The sequence below is a fragment of the Nuphar pumila genome, chromosome 6 (genome assembly GCF_984573655.1).
Source record: "Nuphar pumila chromosome 6, dmNupPumi1.hap1.1, whole genome shotgun sequence".
NCBI classification, from domain to species: Eukaryota; Viridiplantae; Streptophyta; class Magnoliopsida; order Nymphaeales; family Nymphaeaceae; genus Nuphar; species Nuphar pumila.
In genome coordinates, this window is record NC_143254.1 from 27,785,287 (window position 1) to 27,810,796 (window position 25,510).

General features: G+C 38.5%; 1 protein-coding gene and 1 non-coding gene across 2 annotated transcripts; one reads left to right on the top strand and one right to left on the bottom strand.

The window, feature by feature from the left end:
* Positions 1–1,659: 1,659 nt before the first annotated feature.
* LOC149834477 (ubiquitin-NEDD8-like protein RUB1) lies at positions 1,660–4,978 on the bottom strand. Its single transcript, XM_090011435.1, has 3 exons — positions 4,799–4,978; positions 4,060–4,319; positions 1,660–1,899 (listed from the first exon to the last, which is right to left on the bottom strand). Exons 1-3 carry the CDS (start codon positions 4,889–4,891, stop codon positions 1,788–1,790), a joined length of 465 nt encoding a protein of 154 aa, XP_089867561.1. The 5' UTR covers positions 4,892–4,978; the 3' UTR covers positions 1,660–1,787.
* Positions 4,979–5,185: 207 nt separating this feature from the next.
* Positions 5,186–5,258, top strand: TRNAR-CCU (transfer RNA arginine (anticodon CCU)). The gene has a single exon. It is a non-coding gene; the product is annotated as a tRNA-Arg (tRNA).
* Positions 5,259–25,510: the final 20,252 nt, after the last annotated feature.

A 25,510-nucleotide genomic window follows, 5' to 3' on the forward strand; every position in this document is an offset into this window, starting at 1 on the left:
CATCATTTTTATTGTAGTCATGCTGATAGAGAACACAGTTAAAAGTCCCCACAGACCATCGAACGTGGTCAAGGGAACCCTATGCCTGTTTATTGGGATCCAACTCCATTTGTCAGATCAAATTGAGATGGTCTGTTTATTGGGGAAGTTTAAGCTCTTAGTGTTTCAGAAGGTAAACTTCATGGTTGGAACGTGCAGGGAGCCCTAAGCCTCATGAAGGATCGGTGAAGACCAGGAGAAGATGACACTAGAGAAAACGTCAGCTTCTTGATTGCACAAAGGTCGGTAAGAGAGCAAGAAGCTCTAAGGGAATCTCGCCCCCCCAAAGAGGAGAAAGCCTGATCAATGGAGCATTCAAGAGCCCATTGGTGACAGGCAAACCCACCAACCCCCCCGAGAAGTTGAAGGGGTAGCGGACAGGTAAGGGAAGAGAGAGCAATCATCAGAAGAGCGGGGTAGGGCATTGCCAGATAAGCTGTGCATTGGGAAGCACAGGTACAAAACAATGCTCTACTCTTTTCTACGTAAGTGGGTTCATCAAAACTCAGAAGACACCCTTTAGGCCTTGCATGACCACTGAAAGAAACCATTTGTTGGAATCTTGTACCACAGGCAAGTTTACATGAAACACAGAATCTAAATTCTAATTTGTCAATAACAGATTTCATCCATGTAGGCAAGCCTATTCTCCCCTCAACCTCATGAGAAATCCCAAGCACCTTACCATACGTAGAGATGGTTACAACTCTCAAGGTTGAGCCATAGAAACAATATCATGATATTTTCACCCATCTTAAGTATACAAATATCTCTATATTTTGGAAATACATGATTTAAATGAAAAAAATCACAAAATTATCATAACATTTGTGGTTTTATCAACATTTAAAGTAAAATGCTCATTGTTTTCTAATATATATTTAATTTTTATTATTTTCTACTTATATTTTCAAATACTTTAAATTTATTTATTTTTGCTAATTCTTTGCCAATAAAAACACAAGAAATATGAAAAATTTGAACTCACAGAAAATTGCTGATTATTCAATTGTCATTTAGACTTTTGCCACTATTGTTCAGGATTGGCAAGAGAAAATTTTGTTATAGGTGACAAAAATTGTTTTTTCAAAAATATCAGTAAAATATTATATTTAAAAATTCAAAATTTAAATAAACAAAAAAATGTCTTTTAAAGCACAAGAATTTATATATAAAATTTATCATGGATGACAAGGGTTCTGCCTTCCTAGCTAGGGTAGACCTTGGTTTGTCACTTGACATGGCATGTCCACGGGATTGAGCCCTATGGAGGGCATCCCTTCGTGCAACATCAAAGCTGGGTGTATTCCTCGGTGAGTAAGGAGGACCTCAAGGGTTTTACCAACCAAAGAACTACCAAAGTGCAGCCGTTGATTGGGGGTAGTTTCAATTGACCCAGACAAAAGATAAAAAAAAATTGTTCTGTAAGTTCAAAATCTCAGTGAAGATGATTTTGTGGCAGGGGAACACAGAGAAGATGGCCATGTTGACAATTAAGCAGTATAGTCAAGGTACTGAACAAACATCTTCAATTTGAAAATAAAGTAGAAATCAGCAATCAATCCGTCAATTTAGGAAACAGCAGAATCAAACTTTCATCAGGCAACACCCTCGGATTCATTTGCCTGTAACTTGAAGGTTTAATAAATCATATGTTTATCTATATAAAGGCAAATCACCAAAAGCATGCAAAGATAGTACAGATTTGCTACATTTAATTGTTTTGTCTGAATAGAAGAATGGCATCTTCACTCGTGACCACCACGAAGAGCAAGCACAAGATGAAGAACCGAACCACCCTCAATGTTATATTCACGAGCCGTTTTGTCATCAGCCAGTTGTTTGCCAGCATAGATCAGCCTGTGCATGCAGCAGTTAGTTTTAACACTGCTAGAGAAACAAAGATGCATGTTCAATGGAGAAAAAATCCACTATTTGTGGACTTCTTACACTGCAAGAGAAACAAAGTTGCATGTTCAATGGAGAAAAAATCCACTATTTGTGGACTTCTTACACTGCAATAGCAACTATGATCACTAAAATGAACAATATGTTTCGAAGCAAATGCAAATAACACACTGGTTAACAAGGTTTACTCTTTGAGGTAATGTCAGAGGAATCTCTGGCATTACAATTCTCTACCCATACAGCAATATGATGAAAACTAAAGCATGTTGAGCGCTAAATAAACCACAGCAATCACATCGAAAATTTGTGACATGCCTCCAAGCTAAGGAAGATTGAAGAGTTTGTGAAAATTGCACCATTCAATCAATCTTCAAGAGGCACAACAAAACTTCCAAGGTCATCTCATACTTGGTCTACCAAGTCTTCATCAAAACATATTAGAAATGCCAGAGAAATCCACTACAAGATTAGAGAGATTTATCCTTAAGATTTTATTATATAATTGTGAGAACCAGCTGAGATACAGTTCACTATGGTACCAGCAAGTTTAGGAAACAAATAAGATGATTCTTGCACAAGCAACTCAATATCTACTGCATCCTATTTTGCAAAGATACAACAACAATTTAGAAAAATAGGAGTGGGAAAACAATGTAAATTGCACCAAAACTTGCTAACCAGATCAGCTATCTACAATAACATTACAGGAAAAAAATGAAAAGGAATTCAAAAGTAAATAAAAACAAATATTATTAGTTTATAAACAAGCATCCAAACTTACAGTTAACAGAACTCGACCGATAATATCAGATAAACAGTTCACATTAAACAGTCATTTAAACAAAGGAAGTGTCCCACATTTATTCGATTTTTTTTTCTATTTATAACCCAAAGAAACCGCACCCAGCAGAAAGACTGGTTGGACTGGCTCAGCCTGCCATACCTACAGTCCTCGTGCTGGCAGCGTAAAACTCTGAGGCTAGGACCCCCATCCTCGGGGCCTATGTCGGCTTGCACAGAGGGGCGATACCCATGGGAATAAAAAAAAGGAAGTATCCCACATTTCTAACATAAAAATAGCAAGGTAACATTCTTCTCTTTTCTCTTAAGGCACTATCGAAAACAAGCACGTGGATGTTCCAAAAATTAGGACAACCTCTTTGTTGAAAAAATGTTTAATATAATTCAAATTAAAGAAAGAGCTTATACTAAAGACAAGCATACAAAGGGAAAGTAAGATTGACATTTTAACATAATTGTTGCTCCTGTAACTGAAAATTCAGTGAACAATAATCCAAGATTCCTGGGTCATCAAATGTATAGATACCAGCTGATTACAGCGATAACTAGACTAGGAAAAGGTTGCACTGCAGTAGCCAAGGTGTCCTGGGTTCGAATCTTGCTGGGGGCTATCGCTGTGCTCAGTGGCGTAGCTAGGATGCATGTGAGGGGGGCGCAAACAGGGGTGTAACAGAAAAAAAAACTTGGTGTGATAGTCGGGGGTTCGGGGGCAGTGCCCCCGATTTTTTTTTTTGAGATAAAATAAAAAATGGCTACAATTATTAATAAAAATCTATTTCATATGGACAAATCAAACTATTTGCTGCAGTCAGGGCTGGGCTAGGATCCTGGACTGGGCTAAAAAAATGGATAAAAATCTATTTCATATGGAATCAGGGCTGGGCTAGGACTGGGCTTTTAAAAAAAAAAATTAACTGTTTCGGGAGGCCACCACCACCCCCCAGCTCCGCCTCTGGCTGTGCTTGAACATAGAAAAGGGAATGATAAAAGTAATAACGTAAATGATGGTGACCATGAAAATAAATAAAAATATGAAATGCCCATTAGGAAAAAAAACACCAAACAGATAACTGCAGGAGCACTAACAATTCAAGATATGCATATTCTAGCAGATCAATTAAAGATTAAGTAGAGCACTTCAAAGTCCACATAAAATAAGTAATGTAAAATCAAGTAATAGGATGACAAATCAGGAAGGGGACTAAAAACTAAATCTCAATGTTGGATTGCTCAACAAAGAAAAGAACTTATTTACTGCAAAGTAGATGATCAAATACATCTAAGTCCTAAAAAAAACCACAGAGACTATACCTCTGCTGCACTGGTGGGATCCCTTCCTTCTCTTCAATACGTTCCTTGATCCTGTCGATAGTATCAGTCGGTTCAATATCGATCTCGATTTCCTTGCCGGTAAGCGTCTTCACCTTGATCATGGTCCCACCCCTAAGCCTCAAAACCAAGTGAAGGGTGGACTCCTTCTGGATGTTGTAATCAGCAAGGGTCCTTCCATCTTCCAACTGCTTCCCAGCAAATATTAGCCTCTGCTGATCCGGGGGAATGCCCTCCTTATCCTGCAACAGTAATAATGTCCACATTCGCTATTTAGGCGATCGCCCAGAAGACCAATACAAGAAAATCAAAACAGAGAGAGAGAGAGAGAGAGAGAGAGAGAGCACAACTAAAAGACCCAAAAAAACTAAAAACTAAACAAAATTAAAAGAAAGTCTTGATTCTACACCAACCAAAGATCTAATCTGCTAGAATCGGAACTAAAGGATGAACCCTCATTAAAACTGCCGTGTTGGAAAAAACCCAACAAAGACAATCGATGCAAAGTGTTTATGAAGAAAAAACCACCGATTCACTTAAAAGGAGAGCTACACATGGATTTTGGTGAAAACTTTTCCGATCGCAAAGAAAATAGAAAAATACCCTTAGAAACCAAAACCTTAATTCACGACCAAAAAACATCAATACCCATAAAACCGAAAGAACGAGAAAAAGAAGAAAAGAGAAGAGATATGGGAAGAGGACGGGATTCGGTTGCAACCTGAATCTTGGCCTTGACGTTGTCGATGATATCGCTGCTTTCGACCTCCAAAGTGATCGTCTTCCCCGTTAGGGTCTTCACAAATATCTGCATCCTCTCTCTCTCTCTCTCTCTCTCTCTCTCTCTCTCTCTCTCTCTCTCTCTCTCTCTCTCTCTCTCAGAGGAGCAGGAAACAAGGAAACACAGAACCCCGAATTTTCAATGGGGGCTCTTATTTATTTTGAGGAACAAAATCTCCCTCGTTTGAAGAAAAGTCTCTCAACTCTGAATCCCACCGATTAGTGCTCGGAGGTGTGGGGCTTGCAACAAATCCCATGCAAATCAAAGCTGAATGTTTATTTTTTTCTAAGATGTAATAAAATGTACATGGTGACTCTTAGCATCAAAGCGCCTGTAGCTCAGTGGATAGAGCGTCTGTTTCCTAAGCAGAAAGTCGTAGGTTCGACCCCTACCTGGCGCGCTGCTACTTTTTGTGTCATATATTTTTTCACTTTTGTGCCATATATTTTTTCCTGGCTTATTCTTATCTTTTCAAAAAAAGGCTTTCTGTTTACCAATCAACCAACATCTTGAGCCTTGTTTCGTGTTGCTAAATATTTTTTAAAATGTGGCATTTTTCTTTATTTTCTACTGCCAATCAAAAATTACATTATCCTGGTTTACAAACCGAGATAATTGCTGAGTTTTTAGTTTGCATTCTGCGCGTTACCCCTATAGAGTAAAACTGTCTCCAACTTTCTCTTTTACCGTGGCAAAGCTTTGTCTGTGGACTTGATATGTAGGGATGTAAACTGGTCGGACTCAGGTCATGTTTAGGCATTATCAAGTCTAACTTAATTGGATTCGGTTGAAAATTGGGGTTTGGATGGAATTAGATAAAACCAAATCTGGAACCAACAAGCTTAAAACCCAACATTTACACTTAATCAGATCAGGTTTTAATAGGGTTTCGGGTTTTGTCAGATTCGGGTTTGAATGCAAAACTCAAAATCAAACCCGCACACGATTATTAATCAGTTCTTAAGTTTCCTATCAAACACGAGTAAATGGGTTCGGTTCGATCGGCCCAAACCCATTCTGTTTACATCCCTATTGATATGTCACCAACTCCTGCTTCTAAATGCAAATTGAGTTGTTCTTTCTAGGATTAACTATTTTGGATGGCAAGAAAAGAAAAGAAAAGAAAAAAACACGCTCACAAAAGCTTAGCTCATTTTTTTTAGGAGAGGGACTTGTAAATTTCACCAAGTTGGTTGACCCGATATTCCAACTGGGGCTCCGCTTCTGGTAGGAGCAGCTAGTGCACGTCACGTTGTGTTGGGGCGTCACAAGTTCGAATCTCAATGGTATCGTTGTGTAACTGGTAGGGGTCTGCCTAACCCCAGCTTGCTTTTCAAATAAAAAAGATATTATTCGCCGGAACTCTACCCAATCTGTGTTGGTTACCTGAACCTGACTGTTTGGAATTTGAGTGGGTTCAGGTGAAACCCTGAACACACAAAAACCCTACAAGTTGAGAGACCTACCTAGTCGGATGTCTAAATTTGGATATGGATCTGCCTTCAATTCTGTTGCCATCAGATATACGGATATGGATCATAGCAGTAGAGGGCTTGGATGGGAATAAAATGCAAAGAAGTGTTATTAAAATTTATTGACCTTAAATTATTAATGATTTCTTTATGCATATAAAATTTATTGACCTTAAATTATTAATGATTTCTTTATGCATATAAAATTTATTGACCTTAAGTTATTACTGATCATAGCAGTAGGTCATAGTATATTCTTATGTCAATATGTAAAGCTATGTTAAATTTATTACTGATTTTTTTATGCATATAATAGACAATATTTATATTTGTGATACCATGGCTCCTTTATTACATTGGATTCAGCTGGCTGCAAATCTATGCTCTCATAATTAGTCACCTTTTTGCCATAATTTTAGGGTGCATTAGTGGCAATATGATTGATAAAAAGTGAAAGGTGGCACACCCACCAAGAAAAGGATAGAATCTCCCCACCTTACGTGTAGATCGAGTGTCAAAGGGTTGTATTTTGTTGGAACAGGATTTCGATCAAGAAGTGCAAGGGAGGCCAACAAATTTTTTTTTTTAACTTGGTTACAGTTGGACCACGGACTGAAGCCCAAATCAGGGCAGATCATGTCAGATTGTATATAACCAATTCACAGATGTCCAATCTCCACTGCACAGATAGGGATAGGAACGGGTCATAACCAGTCCGGACCAATGCAAAACCACTTTTGGATTCGTTTTTATAGGCATGGGTCTGGTTTCAAGTGTGGACTGAACTCGAAACATACACACGTTTGGGATTTCAAAAATGGATTTCATTTTTTGATATTGGATCCATTATCAAAGGTCCAAAAACACACATCCTTTGAAAAAGGTTTTGTGATGGCATTTGTGTATGAAGTGGTTAGCAAAACAAAAGTCATTTCCTTTATACAATTCTCTTTACTTTGTATAGTTGTGTCTAGAGTTTGTTTTGCTTTGGTTGAGTCATGCTATAAGGTGTCAAGTCACATGTAATTTTTTTCAGGTCACTCTTGTACTTTGATTCAGATTGATCAATACCTTAAAGGGTTAGCTCATAGATCTAAACTGTAATGAGCTTACGGGCAAAATTGTGAATGAATGCAAATGCGAAGAGCTTTCTTTTGTTCATCCTCGTTGTGATTGCTTTTGAGTGATTGTAATTTTTCTCTCTATTTATTTTATCTCTTTCTTGCACTCTCAACTATCAAAGCTTTCGCAACGGCAAGTAAGCAATCGAAAGACTTGCGGCGATAAGAAAAGATTGTCACACCGCATTGACCTATTGAAAAAATAGGCCTGTGATAAGTGGTATCAGAGTCCGTTCTCGAGCTGAGAAAGGAACTCAGGAGTCGGTGTCGAAAGACACACCGACAAGACATCATGGCACTCTGATACAACTTGTGTAGCACCAAAGGTAAGGTAGTTGCCGAAGCCAAGGAGATGGGTTCACCTCGGGGCCATGAGTAGATAGCTGAGACTGTCAACAGACTGGTCGTTGATATGACTTCACACGAGAAAGCGATTTTATGTACAATTGAGTTGTTCAGAGGACTGAAAGACGAGGTGACATGCCTGCAAGAGTAGGTAAAATTGTTGATGGGACAAGTTAGCAAAGAACTCATGTATTTGGAAGTCATTGTGAATGAAAAGTTTATTATGGCAATGGTAGACTCCCGAGTCATGCATAACTTCGTCTTGCGAGAAGAGGCAGAACGATTGTTCTTGAAGCTCGAGCCAAAGTAGAAGACCATCAAGACAGTGGACTCTGAGGCCAAGCCAATTCTTGGTGAAGCAAGGGATATGGCTATCCAAATTAGGAGTTGGGTCGGCAAATCCCACTTCTCAGTGGTATCCCTAGACGATTTCAGGATGATTTTGGGCATGAAGTTTCTTCGCAGTCATAATATGATACTGATGCTGAAGGTTAACTTATTAATGATCATGGGGCTAAACTCTTCACACACGGTACAATGTCTTACTCTTGGAGGCATGTCTTTAATGCAATCAGCTATGCAATTAAAGAAATATATCAAGCGGGGAGAGCAGACATTCCTAGTTGTCGTGTGTACTGAAGAAGGAAACGTGAAAGCAGTAGTGCCACCAACCATTGCCCCACTGTTAGTTGAATTTTGAAGAGTGATGCCCCCGGAACTGTCGAAGCATTTGTCACCAAGATGTGAGGTTGACCACAAGATTGAGTTGACCCCTAGAGCAAAGCCCCCTGACATGATCTCTTATCGCATGGGGCTGACTGAATTGAAGAAGTTACGCAAGCAGCTGGATAAGATGCTGGAGGCATGCATTATTCATCCTTCTAAAGCACCCTTTTGCACCCCTATGCTCTTTCAGGTGAAACTTGATGGTTCCAAAAGGCTATATGTAGATTACCGTGCATTGAACAAGGTCACGATAAAGAACAAGTATTCGTTGGCACTGATAGCGAATTTGTTCAACCAGCTAGGCAGTGCTCGCATCTTTTTAAAGCTATATTTGTGATCGGATTACTGGTAGGTGAGGATTGTTGATGGTGATGAAACTAAGACGACTTGCGTCACTCACTATGGTGCATACGAATTTCTAATGATGCCATTTGAGTTGACTAATGCGTCGACCATATTCATGACACTGATAAACAAAATCTTCGACCCTTACATAGACAAGTTTGTAGTAGTTTATCTCGGCGACATCGTGATCTACCACAACAGCATCGAGGAACATGTTGAGCACTTGCAAACAGTGTTTCAGATGCTGAAGGTGAATGACCTCTACGTCAAGTGAGAGAAATGTTGCCTCGAGCAGAAGGAGATCTACTTTCTTGGCCACGTCGTGGGGCGTGGTTTGCTACGCATGGATGGGCAAAAGATAAGAGCCATCCAGAAATGAAATTCGTTGACCAAGGTGCCAGAGTTGCGGTCATTCCTTGGCTTGGCAAACTATTATCATCGATTCATTGAAGGATACACACTCATTGTTGCGCCCCTCACAAATTTGCTGAAGAAGAATCGGGTATGGCTTTGGACAAGAGCCTGCTAAGATGCTTTTGATGGCTTGAAGAAGGCCCTAGTGAGGGAACCATTGTTGTAGTTGTCGGACCACACAAGACCCAAAGTCCACATATATGCTTCAGATTTCGTTGTCGGTGGAGTTATCATACAGGAAGGACGTCTGATTGCTTACGAGAGTCGAAAGCTAAAGAATGCAGAGAGATGCTACATTGTGCACGAGTGTGAGATAACGACCATCGTGCACTGCCTCAGGACCTGACAACATTATCTTCTAGGTGCCTGATGATGCGTAAATTACCCATAATCATAATACATTTTTATTGTATAAACGCATCATTTATAGGTTTAGAACCCACACTTAGATGCATATAGATGTCATTGAGCTACTATTTGAATTTCGTTCAAATCAGACTTAAACGAGAGAGATATTGCATTTTTAGTGAAACGGGTCGGACCTCAGGGCGAAATTGGGCAAAACGGATCAAATTGGCCCATCTGGACCTTGGATCTGGATCAAAAAGTCCACAATCCAACCTCATTCCAGCCCATTCACGATTTTTTAAAATAATTGCTAAAACCCCCCTCAAAAAGGGCGCCCAACAATATTTTCTATTTTAATCTTTCATTTGGAAATAGCGAAAAAGGGGGTTTTGCCTATAAAAGCAAGTTTTAAAACCCTACCTCATGTCTTTGCCGTGGGTTCTGTGCCCTAAAATCCCGATTCTCCTTCCCATATTGTCTTCCTCAGCCACCCTCACTCCCATTTCTCCTTCTTCCTTGGTTTTGCAAGGAATTCCAAGCATCTCCATGGAAGTCGCCGCCCCCTTTTTCCTCCCATTTCTCTTCCTTCACACATTTCCTTCTTCGCCCCTTGCTGAAACTAATGGCCCATGTCTTCTTGTTTGCAGCTAGCAGCAACGTGGAGGCACCAACTGTGGAAGGGGTGTTGTCTACCCCTTCACAGCTAGCCGACTCTACCTCCATCCAGCCTTCTTCGCCATTTTCCAGCATGCCACACTTGAAGTACCTCCATTCTGCCACTTCCAACAAATCTGCAGCAAAGAGGCATTAGATAGCATCAACGAGGGATCTCTTGGTGCAAATTCAAGGCAAATTCCGCTCACCCACTACCCCTCCATTCGCCGGACGTCCAGATTGAGGTACGTCTTCTTCTTTTCCCCTTCTTTTAGATAAAACCCCCAATTTTGTGTGGTTTTTGGTTTTTATTTTGAGTTGTCTGCAATTTTTGTTTTGTTTCAGCCTTAGTGTGTAAAGTCGGTGCATAAGCCAGCACCTAAGTCGATCTTAGGCATTGTTTAGTGTTAATTTTGTGTTAATTGCATTTTCAGCATTGGTGGAACCGATTTCCCCAATTGTGCTCTAACCGGCTGAAGTGCTTTGGTTTTAGGGCTGAAGCTTGTTAGATTTGTTTAAGAGTAACTTGTTTCCATGTGTCCAGTTTCTGTTTTAATTCTATAGAGGTATACAAGGCATATGAATGTCGTTTGGTTATTAGGTATTTTCAATTAGTATAAATCGGGTAGATTGATTCTACCCGATTTTTATGTTTTGATTTATATAGGTCTTAATTCGTTGTGTTGTCGATTTCTAGCAGTAGATTCAATTCGTGATTTAATTTCTATATAGTAGTTGTAGTTAGTTGAAAGAATTGTATTAAAAACTTATTGCAGCTATAATGCCCAAATTCGAGTAGAAGCTTCCACCCGATTGAGCGTTTTGCAAATTCTAACATAGGTTATTGTCTGCTGTGTGTTTGCCGTTTTAGCAATAATGTTTAGTAGTCTTTTTTGTTCAGTAGTGCGTGGATTCGATAGTAGCATTGGTTTATGGGCTGAATGATATTCACAAGCATGTTTAATTGGTGTGTTCGCATTGATTAGGCTGGTTTGTATGAGTAACCGATATTAGCATTGTATAGTAGACTAATAGTTGTTAGTGAGTTGTTTCTAGCATGCTTTGGTTGCTTAATAGCTAGTGGAGAAGAAACTAAGTAGTCTAGGTAATCTAAATTAGCTATAGTTAGTTTAACCCTAACCTGAGCATTGCTTAGAAGTAATTCCTTGTTAGTTATGTTAATTAACATAGATAGTTACTTGATGTTTCCTTCCCTTAATATGATTGAATTGATGTACTGATATTTAGTTAGTTTTAGCACTGTAAATGACTGTAAGCACAGGTGTTTTAAGCAATAGTGCAAACATCACATTCATTCAAGTGAATAGTGTACTGAAGTAGAAACCCAGTTTTTGCATTGATTTTCGCTCGTTACCTTACGTACATTATTCTGAGTTTTCTCAAAATTTCTATTCTATGCTATTCATTAGTGTGTTAACTGTTTGCAAACCAAAAGTCAACTCATTTCAAGTTGATTTGGTTTTCCTTTTAAGCGTTCTGCAAAATTAGGTTTTTTGTGATTTTAGATTTCGGGTCAAACGGTTCTAGAATTTTGATCAAACTTGAAACGCTTGTATCTGGAGTTTCCGGATGAGTTTTTTAATTCCGTAAAGTCCGACAGACTCTTGAGTCTGTCAAAAAGAGAACAAAAGAGAAATATGTAGAATCATACTTAGTCTGCCCCTTCATACGTCCTATTTGTGAAAACCTCTTTGAATTTGATTTTGCACTATTTAGGGACAAAACAGTCATTTAGCTAGTTGCTCGATTTTACGTAGTTTTTAGTATTTTCTAGCATGTAGTTAGTGAATTAACAGCAGTTAGACTAGTTAGAATGTATTTAATTAGTTTGTTTAGTTAGAAATTATAGTTTTTGTTTTCTTGGTTTTTAATTATAGTTTAATTTAATAATTAGTTCAGAAATAATTGTAGATGTAACTTAGAATCAATTAGTGATTATTTACTTACTCTTTATTTTCGTTGTTTTAGGTTGATAAGTTAGAGACAGATCTACATGTGTATTTACAATGCGAAGTGCAGATGCACGTGTGGTGAAAAGATAGAATTACCCCTGGTGATCCGGAGAAGACTTAGCAACCATGTTTCAGTTCATTTTCATTTTTAGATTGTCATTTAGCTAGAATTGTAATGCTAACGTAGTTGTAAACCTTTGTGATATTAATAAATTGAAGTTTTTGATTTTAATGCGAATGTATCCCGTTCCCTGTGGATTCGTCTCGTACTCGCCATATTCGTGGAAAGTCGGTTTATTATTACTTGATGAGTGATTTTCCAAAATATTTCAATGATAAAATAATGTTTAGAATAAGCACTTATAAATAACCATCAGTGCCCAGTTCATCATCAAGATGAACAATATAGCCACAAGCTATTTTCAAATACAGAAGAAGCTGACACCCAAGCAAGCTCAATGACAAATGTCCCTAGTTGAGTTTGACTTCGCTTTAGAGTATAAAGTGGGAAAGACCAATGTTGTTGCTGACACCCTGAGTCACAAGGTAGAATTGACGACTGCACAAATGATGCCTTTCAAAGTTCACTTGGAGGGTGCGTTGTTGAACCACATCCGCGAAGGAATGCAGTAGGACACAAAAATGCAACACCTTGTTTCTCTAGCACAAGCGAGAAAGACTCGTTGATTCTGGCTACGGAACAACCTCCTTGTGACTAAAGGGGAATGCGTCTTCGTATCGCGGTGGGAAAGTCTTTGCCGCAAATTACTTAAGGAGTGCCATATTACATTATGGGTCGGTCATGCAGGTCAAGAGCAGACCTTAGCACTCTTTTAGCGCGGCTACTATTGACCGCAGATGAGAGACAATATGGAGGAGTATGTGTGAACGTGCCTCATTTGCCAGCAAGACAAGAAAACTAACTAGAAAATTGTCGGCTTCCTTGAACCTCTACCTTTTCCAAAACGTCCTTGAGAGAGCATTTTCATGGACTTCATTGTTAGTCTGTCAAAGGTAGATGGTTTTAGCTCCATCTTGGTGGTGGTGAATCGTTTCTCTAAATATGTCATCTTTATCTCAGCTTCCAAAGAGTGCCTCATAGAGAAGTCTGTAGAGCTATTCATCAAGCATATTATGAAGCATTGGGGTGTACCAAGAAGCATTGTGAGCGATCGCGATACTTGCTTCATAGGCAAATCCTTGTGTGAAGTATTTTGGTTACTTGGCTCTAATCTGCTATTTTCAACAAGTTTTTACTCACAGACCGATGAACAGATAGAGTGCATCAACGAACTATTAGAGCAGTACTTCAGACACTTTATTAGTGCCAATCAGAAAGACTGGGTGAAGCTCCTAGACGTGGCCCAATTCTGCTACAATATTCAGAAGAGTGAGTTTTCAGGTCACAGCCCATTCGAGATAGTTACGGGACAACAACCGCTGACCTCGCATACTCTAGCCGCATAGGAGAAGTGAAAGTCATCATTCGCCTATCAGTTTGTTCGAGACTGGCACGAGCAGACCGAATTGGCGAAGGCGTTTCTGCATAAGGCAACTAAGAGAATGAAGAAGTAGGTGGACAAGCATCATCGGCCTGCTGAGTTTCGTGTTGGAGACTAAGTGTTTGTGAAGCTTTACTCGGATTGCACAAACATCTTTCATGGGCGGCACCGTAGACTGATCAAGAAATACGAGGGACCATTCACCATTATCAAGAAAGTGGGCAATCTAGCGTACAAGCTGGACCTACCTCCAGACTTTAAGGTACACTCGGTGTTTTACGTGTGCAACCTAAAACTGTTCTATGCGAATGAGGGAGATCCGAAACGTAGCGTGCCACAATACACTGTTATTCTGCAAAGGACCCCAACAGCACAACGAGCCGAGAAGCGTCTCAACAAGATCTTTCACCACAAGGTCAACTACTTGGGTGAAGCGAAGAAATATTTTGTGCAATGGAAAGAGACAATAGAGTCGGTGTGGGATCCAACATTCTAGATGAAGAGCCACTATCTAGATGAAGTCAGAGCCTACCATGAAACAGATGGCGTCGAGGGTGGCGCATGATTTGAAGGGGGAAGCATGTTCTCCTGTGACCTACTTTGTACAGTTGTGTCTAGAGTCTGTTTTGTTTTGGTTGAGTCTTGATGTAAAGTATCGAGTCACTTGCAACTCTTTTCAGGCCACCCTTGTACTTTGGTTCAGGTTGATCAATACCCTGAAGGGTTAGCCCATAGATCTAAACTGTAATGAACCTGCAGGCAAAATTGTAAATGAATGCAAATGCATTAAGATTTCTTTTGTTCACCCTCATTATGATTACTTTCAAGTTATTACAATTTTCTTCCTATCTCTTCTTTCACTCTCTTGCACTCTGAGTTATCTAAGCTTCCGCAAGCAGCAAACGAGCGATCGAAAAGCTTGTGGCGATAAGGAAGGGCTGTCGTGTCGCGCTGACCTATTGAAAAAATAGGCTTGTGACAGTATTTGTGAGTAATAATAATAAAACAAGTTCCATCGTAATCTCTCGACAGAAAATTGGAACCAAACCAGACAAGCGAAACACTCAGATTCTCTCTCTTTCTCAATGGAAGTTGAAGGCTCTTCTGGTGCTTCTACTTCCAGCCTTAGCTGGGAGGATATAGACGAGAGTAATCCTATGTCTATATTTATGGATGACGATCTTCGCATAGGAGGCTCGGATGATGAACCTGAGCTAGTTATTCCCTCTACTTCTTATGATCGTATGATTTCTCCCTTTCAGTGGACAGCCCTTGCTGGGTTCACAGGGGGACTGACGAGTAAAGCTCTAGAGTTTTGATATGCCTTTGAAAAACTCTGGGCCTTTTGGACATCTGTCAAGGTGCTGAAGTTTTCTACTCTGAAGAATTGTTTCTTTTTCATTTGAGTATCAAATGAGACTAGTTTTAACCTCATCTCTAAGCGAGGAGCATGGCGAGTAGCAGGTAGGACTCTGGTTGCTCAAAGATAGGTACCAGGTATTGACTTAAAATTGGATCTCACTACTCTGGTTCCTCTTTGGATAAGACTGCCCGATCTTTCGAAAGAACTTTGGAACAAACAGTTCTTTCAAGGAATGGCTCGTGTCTTGAATACGCTCGCATACAAGTAGATTTACCACTCAACTTTACACCATCATCTTCGATTAAGGTGGCTATATATTAAAAAAGGACCGAATGTTCTATCAAGACGTTATTTATTAGGGCCATTTTCGGTTCCGTAATTTTTGTGGCTATGTGAGACATTCAGATTCCTTTTGTTAGTCTCGACCATCTTCTTCACAGTCTTATCCAGTTCTGGAAGATTCATGGGAAAATGTCAAATTTGCTCAGCCCATTCATTGTAAGCCTCCCATTCAAAAGATGGACAATCAGTCAAACCGTTTCCAAGTAGTGCAACAACAAAACAGAATGATGTCAGATTCATCTACAATCATGCCTTCATTTGTGCAGGCCATCAATGTCAGCTGGGAAATATAGCACTCTGCTGGAATCTGTAGAACCAGCTACTCCCCCAGGTTTTACTTTAGAGAAAACCACACAGTTTTTTTCTTCTGCCTATTCCAACTTCAAATTCGAGAGCTCTTTCGTTCCTCTGACCACATCTAGTTTCATTCCAATTATTAGTTTCAAGTTTTGTCAACTATAGGGAAGAATAAAAAACTCTCTCATTCAGTAGTACATTCGGCCAGAGAGACAAAAACTCGTAAAAGGATTCATGAAGGCAATTCCTCTCTTACGGATCCACACTTTTGCTCACTCTCTCACGTATGGACTCACCACAGGAGTCGATGCACTCTCCACTTGGTCAGGTGGTCAAATAACCTCTGTTGCCTTATAATAATGAAGCTGGTAAGTTCATCAACCGAGAATATTTCTATGTCTAAAAAATTTTATGTGCTTCCTTTCTTGCATTAGTGTTCTAAGTCTAACAAATATCTATGAAGTTTGTTGCATGGAATATTCATGGTTTGGGACGTAAATCGGACCGCTCTGAGATCAATCACACATTAAGGAAGCTCGGGGTACAAGTCACATTTTTTGTTGGAGACAAAAATCTCTCATCCTGCTATATTGCAAATCTCTCATTTTTGGTTGGAGACTAAAATGCGATGGTGTTGGTCCATCTCACATTATTTGCTTATGGAGTCCCCTGTCCATTAGGACAGATCAAGTAATTTCTTCCACCTCATGCCTTACAATATTAGTTGATGATGGGAAGAATCAATTCTTTGTTTATGGTATACGTGAATACAATGTTGGAACAATCGGTGACCGAAAACAAGATTTAGGAAAATCAAGATCTCAAACCTAGAATTAGGTTCTTAAGATCGCTATCTTTAGAATTTCAATCGCCTCATTTCAAGAATTTTTAAGATACGAAAAAGGTTTGTTCATGACTGAGTTCCCAGGATACAACTAGGCTTGAACTTCAAGAGAGTCACTGCTTCGCAAGATCAGGTGACCTCTCCCACATTTGAACTTGGTAAGCCAAATCGAGAACAAAAGAAAAGAAAGAGAAAGCTTAAGAATTAGAAAACCTAATGATTCAAAAGACGAAAAATGAAGAAATCTATACTTTAAAAAAGCCAATACGTTTTTGTTATAAACGAAATTAAAGATCATAAATCCAACGGTTTAAAAATTGAACGAAAACAACTTTAAATGGTCACCCATCTTTGACTAACGATCAAGGACCTCCAAAACCGTCCAACAATCACAATGCTCCATAAGCACTATATAAATGCATTTTTAAAGTCTTTCAAACGGTCAAACCATTTGAAAAACGAAAAGTCAAAAGATGACTTGGTCAAAACGGACCTTAGCACCTCACAATCAAGGACCTCTAAAACCGTCCAACAATCACAATGCCCCATAAATGCTATATAAATACATTTTTAAAGTCTTTCAAATGGCCAAACTATTCAAAAAATGAAAAGTCAAAAGATGGCTTGGTCAAAGCAGACCTTAGCACCTCACATGCTCCTCGCGCCGTTGAGAGCGTGCAAAGTGCGCCATCAAAACCCCACATTGCGCCTCAAGCGCCCTTGCACTGCAACGTCCACAAGTCACCCTAATACACATGGTTTACCAAAATAAAGACTAGAGAATAAACTCTATTTAAACCACCATAAAAAATTTTCCTTCTTAGATATGGGACAAAACATTTTCAAAGCACTTTTAGTGGGAAACAATAAATCACCACAAACTTTACAAATATACTATATTTTGAAACTTTTTTTTACATACCATTCATATTTTGAGCGGCTAACACTATGGTAAAGTGTGCGGTCTCACCAACTTCATCTTCCTTAGTTATTGGGTGATTGGAATATTGTAAGATACCCTCATGATGGGCTGGGGCTATCATCATTTACCAATGAACGAATTCAATCAGGTTATTGAAGATTGCAGGTTGTTTGAACTCCATAATTTAGTCAGGAATTTCACGTGACATAATAATCAAGCGGGAGCAATTTTTTGTGCTACTAAAATTGACAAGGCCTTCATAACTCAGTCTTGGCTGAACTCTTTTCCTAACTCTTCCCTGCAAATTGTTACTAGTCCACTCTTCGATATTGGACTCTGTTCTAGTTTCTTTGCAACAGCAGCACTCTTACTCTCCCTTTAGATTTTTCAATATGTGGCTTCAGCAACCTGCTTGTCGACAAATTGTACTTGACACATGCCAACAAAGGATATTTGGTTGTCCTATGTATAAGTTGTTTCTAAGCTCGATGCTATGAAGCAGCAGTTGAGATTTTGGATTCGCTCTTCCTTAGGGAATATACATCATCGGACTGCTGAGATTCGTCAACAACTACTGCAAGCTGAACAAGCTTTGGATGCTGGACAACCTTGCTTTATAGAGACATGCCAGCATCTGAACCATAATCTTTCCTCTCTATTGCAAATGCAGGAGGTCACAAAAAGCCAGATGCAGGTGGATAACAGAGGGCGATCTAAATACCACCTATTTTCATGTGCAATTTAAACGTCATATGCAACGACAACACATTCCCTTCTTGGAGGATTTAGATGGCCATCGTATACATGATACATCTACTATCTTGCAGGCATCCACAAGTTTTCTGAAGACCTCTTCACTTGACAATCGGTAAATCTCAGTGATTAGGGATCGATACGCCTTGTGTTATAGTTCAAGAAAATTTACATCTAGCCCCTGTGACTCCAGACGAAGTCCAACAGGCTATTTTTGGTATCAATCCTCACAGTGCACCAGGTCCAGATGGGTTCGTCTGTAAACCTCACTCTGAAGGCAGGTTCGCTCTTAAAAGACTACAAGATGTTAATAGTGCCTTGTTGACTAAATCTGCCTTCAACCTTGGTACTGGTTTGGACAATGCGTGGTGTCATCTTATGCAAGCAAAATATTTATCTCACACATATCTATGGACTCCTGTCACTCGATTACAAGGCTCGCACGGATGTCGCAGCAATAAATCGGGCATTAACATCATTGGAACCCATGCCAAATGGCAAATTGGTCATGGTCGCACTGTTGAATTCTGGTTTGATTCTTGGTTTGGTGATTACCCATTGGTTGGTGTTTAGAGACTCCTCTGTCATCTATTTGCTACAAGCAGCTTTGTTTTATTTCTGTTTAGGAGGCGGTTACCACTTTGCCTCAAAGTGTTCGAGACTGCCTTTACATTTCATTTCATTGCAGGGCAGGATTCAGATCATCAATTCCATTCCTCCAAACATTCCATTCTCCAACCAATCTAATGTGCTAAACTGGAAAGCCTCAACTCAAATCTCTACTAACCTAGCTTGGATTGAGGTACGGACTAAAGGAGAACATTTTGACTTCAGTTCTGTCATATGGCTCCGGGGACATGGTTCACGTGTGGCGCTTACCCTCAGATTGGCCTTAAGCAACAGGCTCGTAACTCAACAATGTCTTCAGTTAATTGGGATTGCATTAGCATACCGATGGTACTTATGCCAAACTCAGGAAGAATCACAAGACCATCTCTTTACATCTTGTGCGATGGTTGCTCCTATTTGGTTCCAAATAGCTCAATTTTTTGGCAGACAATGGCATAAGTCTCACATTTTTCTTACTCATTTTAAGCAGTGGTCCGGATACAAGTTTCTGGAAAAGCACATATCTCGGTGTTGGTTATTTACTATCAAATAACTGTCAGATCTATTTGGGATTATCAGAACGATATTCTCTTTGATAATTGACGCTCTTCCTCTTTAAAGTTTCAGATTGATGCTTTAAGTGCAGTCCGTGAGAGAAATCTTCCCATTTTAGGCCATGACACGGATAATTTTTCAGAGGTGGCTCTTTGCTAATCAATGGACTCTGCCCAACTCTGGATGGCTATCACTTTCCACTTACTCTATGTTTACATATCACTGGCAGGTCAGCTTTGTTATTCGTGACTCCTCTACATGATCTCTGCTGATGGGTTGGTCAATTTCCTCAGGTCAGCTTTGTTATTCGTGAATTACAAGTTTGGCAGTCAATTTTGCAGCACATTCCTCACTCTGAACAAAGTGTTAAGAGTTATCAAGTTTGGATAGGACATGGCGTGCTGAGGGGAGGAGAGGCCAAAGAGGTTGGTGGCTGGCAAGTAGTCCACTACAGAAATTTTAACCCATTGGTGTTGGAAACATCGATACAAGAAAATTTTGGGTCATAGGAAGAATTATCAATAGGTATAATGGGTATAGCTGAATCAGATTTCACAACTTTAGATCCCTGGTTATAAAGCCATTTAAAAGCATTTTTCTGTCATAGGAACTCCATTTCCAACAGAGAGAAAGGTAATCTAATATAACATGCTGAGATATAAAAACCCTCTCTGTAAGAGGCTCAAAACATAAATAGCCTTTATGGCATGTCTGATAGTCAATAAAAACACATGGTTATGATTTTTGACAATCACTTAGTGTGATTGTAAGAGACGATACGGGTAACAAGTGCACCAAAAGACTAAAGAAATCATGTTGAGAAACTCTTTTAAAAATCGACTCAAAACATGGATTTATTTCTCAATTTTTTGTTTGGCAATTTGTTTATAGTATGAATCGTGACTCTGAAGACATCTACCCCAAAAATCATTTAAATAGAGGCATAAGTAAGTAAGCTTAATCCCATTCCCACAATGTAGCAATGCTTATGTTCAACAATATTTTGTTGCGGTACCACAGAGGTGGTATCCCATGTGATAATCGGGGTCCTGTGCCAAGCTGAAGGCCCAGGTTCGAATCCCTCTGCCACATGGGGCTTAAGAGATATCTGGTAGGGGTATGCTTAACCCCAGCTTGCCTATCAAAAAAAAAAAAGAATCCATTGATACTGACTATTCTTTAGATCAACCTTCAGGAATAAACCTTGTAGCAGACTTGTCCGCTCAATATATACCCAGTTAGAACCTATCATATGATTACGAGATCACAAGATGGAACTTGTAAACCCAAAACTTTTGTAGCATTAGATATATGATTCCTGAAGCCTTAGTTTGTGAAATGACCCAAGGAATTTTGGCCAAGCTTAAAATGAAACTAAGTGGGTTACAACTATGAAGGAAGAAATAGAGGAATCATACAAAGATCAAACTTGGATCCTGGTTTCTCCCAATGACTCATAATTTGGTTGGGTGTAAGTAGATTTACCATATAAAAAAGTCACGCTGATGGTAGTATTGTTTTGTTCAAGGTTTGATTAGTTGATAAGGGTTACAGTGAAGAAGGGGTAGTCTATTTTGAGACCTATGGTTATGTAGTGAAGCCAACCATGAAAAGAACAATTAATGCTTGCCATTGGTGTTTGTAGAAGCTGGAAAATTCATCAGTTAAATGTGAACAACACCTTCTTGTAAGGGTATTTGAATATTGCACAATCATCAGATTTTAAAAATAAATAGTTTGCTCACTACCACCTTTTAATGGAGAAAGATTATAATTGTGAATGGACTTTTGGTACAAAGATGACAATGGCTGATAAGCATGTAGAGATCTACCATCTCTTAATGGATAATGATAAACATTATAATTGTGAAGGGACTTTTGGTTCTCAAATTTTTGGGAGATTTTTTCTTCCTTGTGTTCAAAATTTGGAAGAGGATTCTTTTTGTTAATATAATATTAGGTTCAAATATTAGAGATTTTGAGCTACATCTCCTTGACAATGTTCCACATTGAATAGGGCTGATTTTTTTTTTCTTTGTTTTTTTTGATAAGCAAGTTAGGGTTAGGCAGACCCGTACTTGTTGTAAAACTATACCCATGGGTATCAAAGTCGTGAATGTAATGCCTGTGATTTTTTCTATAATTCTACTACGAATAAAAAGTAAATTTTGATTTAAATATGGTCGGAATTCTTATTTGTGTGTATTTTTATATTGGAATTTGATTTGGATCTCTAATATTGGATTTTAGAGATTAGATCCAGAGCCGGACCTGTAAAGAGGCCAATGAGGCTTGGGCCTGAGGGCCCCTGGCCCAAAAAAATTTTAGGGGCCCATTTTTAAGACGAATGAGTATTGTCTAGGTAGTTTATATAAATATTTTATATATTTTTATTTAATATAATATAACTATTTGAAATATTATATTTGTTTAACATGAATGCAAATTTTATTGTTTTTTTGATTCGGAGGCACTGCCCCGGAACTCACTATTAATAGGGAGCCCATTTTTTCCCTCCGCCTCAGGCCCCATGAAACACAGGTACGGCTCTGATTAGATCTCTTATATCGAATCTCTGAGATTGGATTTCAAAGTCTGGAACTCTAATATTGGATCTCCAATATTGAATCTCGGAGATTGGTTTTCAGAAAGATTTGGATCTTTATATGGTTCAAGATAGTTCCAATAGAAATTTTAAAAATTATAAAGGGATCCTCGATCCTCATTGTATAGATCCAATTACTTGTGTTTAGGAAAAAACCCAAGTAGTGTGGGATGTCCCCCACCTAATTATATATATATATATATATATATATATAGATAGATAGATAGATAGATAGGATACTAAGTAAATAGTAAAGAGAAAGTAATTTTTAAATTAAATAGAGGTTAAAAGATGAGTTAATGAAAAGGAGAGGTTAAAAGATGAGTTACTAAAAATGAGAGGATAAAAGATAAAATGGTAAGTAGGTAGTTATGTTTGGAAAAGAGAAAATAAAAAGGTAGTAAGTTTTAGAAAAGTGAGTGGTCGGTTGGTTATGGTATCTCTCCCACATGATTTTAGGAGAGATGCCTCTAAAGGGTGGAGTCCTAGTCAATTGGGATGAGGGGGAGTTAGCTAAAATAGTGGAAAACAAACAACTTTTTTAGGAAAGAGATTCTCTCTCACGCCCCCACTCCAGTTTATCCCCTATAACTAACCCCTCTATCACCCTCTCTCTCGTGACCCCTCTTCTCTCCCCTTCCTCCTCTCCACTATTCCTCCCACACAATTGGGGAGGACTTCAACTGAAAGAAGATGTTGGTTGATGAAGAGTCACGACTGCTGAAAGACTGCAACCGAACTTGTAGGGGATTGACCTACCTGCATACCTTGCTGAACCGCATGGTGCCTCCAGTCTGAATTGAGGTAGGAACTTGTTCATGATAGTGTGTGCAAGGTGCCCCGATGCACTTACATACAACCCTATTACAGGCATATGTATGTCGATACATATGCTCAGCCATGGGTGGTAACCATGGCTGGATAAAATGCTGAAACTATATATATATATATATATATATATATATATATATATATATATATATATATATATATATATATATATATATATATATATATATATATATATATATATATATATATATAGTTGTTTCGTTGTTGCGTATAGTTTGAATATGCATCTGGTAATTATGTGTTGATGCATTGATGATACATTTATATGTTGTTTTATGGGCATGCTATCAATGTGAATCAGAAGTTTAGATTCATGAAATAACTAGTATGGATTGTATACTTATCCATGAAAATGTTGCATATATATCAATATGTTTATTTTTATATTATATTACAAAATTATGATAAAATTAAATCCATATATATTATTTTTCCTTTTTTAATTATCATTTTGTAATGAATTTTTGTTTGCATGCTGCTACCCATGGTTGTGATAAGTCTGTTGTTTAAACACTTGGACACTAGGAAGGATTTGAACAAATGACATTTGGTTTAATTGAGTTATTTCTAGCCACTCCATTCCAATTCTATGGTCAGTTTATTTCAAAAAAAAATTAGAAAGAAAAATTGAAGCTTTTAGTCTAGAATTAGGTGACTTTCAACATATTTAAACTGCAAGTTAACTGAATATTTTTTTTTAGCATTTTCCTAGCCACTCCATTCCAATTCTGTGGCAATTGATTCTCACAAGGTGGTTTTTTAGATCAATACAGTAGTCGTGACAAAAACTTTCACTAGATTCATTTAAGCACATCTTACGAATTAAATGTAAGAAATTTATTATTGAACTTGTGTAAGGTTATTGCTCTAATTTACTTTTGGGCTCTTTGTATTTAGAAACATTAAGAATGGTTGATGAGACTGATGCAATATAATAAGCTTAACCTAAGATTCTTAGTAAAAGCTAAGCCCTAGATAGACATGCATGAATTGTTGTTTAAATGTAGTAAAGGTGATTATTGAAAAAAGAATCAAACAAGGATATGATATAGTATAATGGCAAAACATATATATTTAATCTTCAATTCAACATAAATCAACCAAGAATACCCTTTGGGATAATGTATATCTGGTGTGATGCACATGGAGAAATGTGAAAAGATCAGGTGCAATATGATTGCACAAATATTTGTGCATTAAGCAGCTGTTCATCCTCCATCTTGGGGACAGTGGCCCAAGGCCTGATAGAGGGCAATCAGGTGCTTAATGCACAAATATTTGTGCAATCATATTGCACCTGATCCGGACTCTAGAGAAATATATACAACTTGACACTGATTAGGGTCTCATGGCACAACTAGACTAATAGGAGTAGCAGCATATGCTAGGATTTTGCATTATTGGAACTACCATTCAATTGAAACCCTTGATAAGCCTAGGTGAAGTTCTATTTTTTAACATCTTTTAAGCATAACATTGTCAAATCTAAGGATATGGGTTCGACACTTTTGAATGACTTTGCAAAGAAAACAGAGTACTGTAGCTAATTTATTACTTTTAGCCCTAGAACAGCATTGGAAGTGTTGTAGGTGTTAGTGTGCCCCTTTCCCCAAATACAAAAGACAAGGTTGAAAAATGGGCAAGCAGTGTGCTTGCCATTGAATTACAAATAACAAGATGTGCTCAAACTATCAGAAACCTGTTTTGATGTAGCAAATAAATAAACCTTTTGAGCTATAGTTTCTGGAACTGTAGAGAGGCAGGTCTCTGATATATCTCATAAGCACCTTTTGTAGATGCAAATGTACACTTACACAGTTGTTGCTTAAGGCTTGAAATGTGAACTCTACTCTACAGGATCTTCAAGAGGCAGTGGTAGCGTAATAAGTAAACTTATGAAGTTAGGTTGACAGAGTTTCTAGTTAACAACTAAGTAGGGGTTAAGGGAATAGACCGATAGGGTGATAGCTGGAAGTAAGGATGCACACATGCCGAGTTCGAGCCGAGTGGAGCTTAAACAAGATTTATTAAAAGAAAGTTTTGCAGAGAAGGGATTTGATCCCCCAAACTCCTTTAACATTAACTAAGGGACCTATCATTAAGCCAAAACATGTCTTTTGATTATTATTACAGAAAAACTTCTATACATACTAAAAATTCTCAGCAAAAAATCCGCAAAAGGCGGGATTTAAACCCAACATGTTCTTAATAAAGACTAACGCCCTACCCATTGCAGTAACAATGTAGTTCTAAATTTCTTTGCAAAGATATTATATATATGGGGTTTGCAATGAATCAAGCGTTATCGAGCCTGCTCAGCCTCGTTCAAGCTCGGCTCGATAGCTCGTTTTCAAGCTTGACTCATTTACGAAGAAGACGAGCCTGAGCCAAGCTTTAACCGAGCCGAGCCCGAGCCAGCTCGGTTTGGTGGGCATCCCTATCTGGATGCTTTGTGTACTGACAGGGGGTAGGTAGATAGACAGTCTTGGGAATTATACTTGAATTGTTTGAGTAACAGTTTTGACATACATGGGATAGCTCTCATGTGATTCAATTAGAAAGAAATCAACTTACTTTCTATCATTATTAGGTGAGCTATAAATGCAGGAA

Excerpts from the sequence above, each read along its gene's own strand:
- LOC149834477 (XM_090011435.1), bottom strand. The coding sequence starts at position 4,891 with ATGCAGATATTTGTGAAGACCCTAACGGGGAAGACGATCACTTTGGAG. Across the intron at positions 4,320-4,798 it reads ACGTCAAGGCCAAGATTCAG|GATAAGGAGGGCATTCCCCC; the intron begins GTTGCAACCGAA and ends TTACTGTTGCAG. Across the intron at positions 1,900-4,059 it reads ATCCCACCAGTGCAGCAGAG|GCTGATCTATGCTGGCAAAC; the intron begins GTATAGTCTCTG and ends CTGCATGCACAG.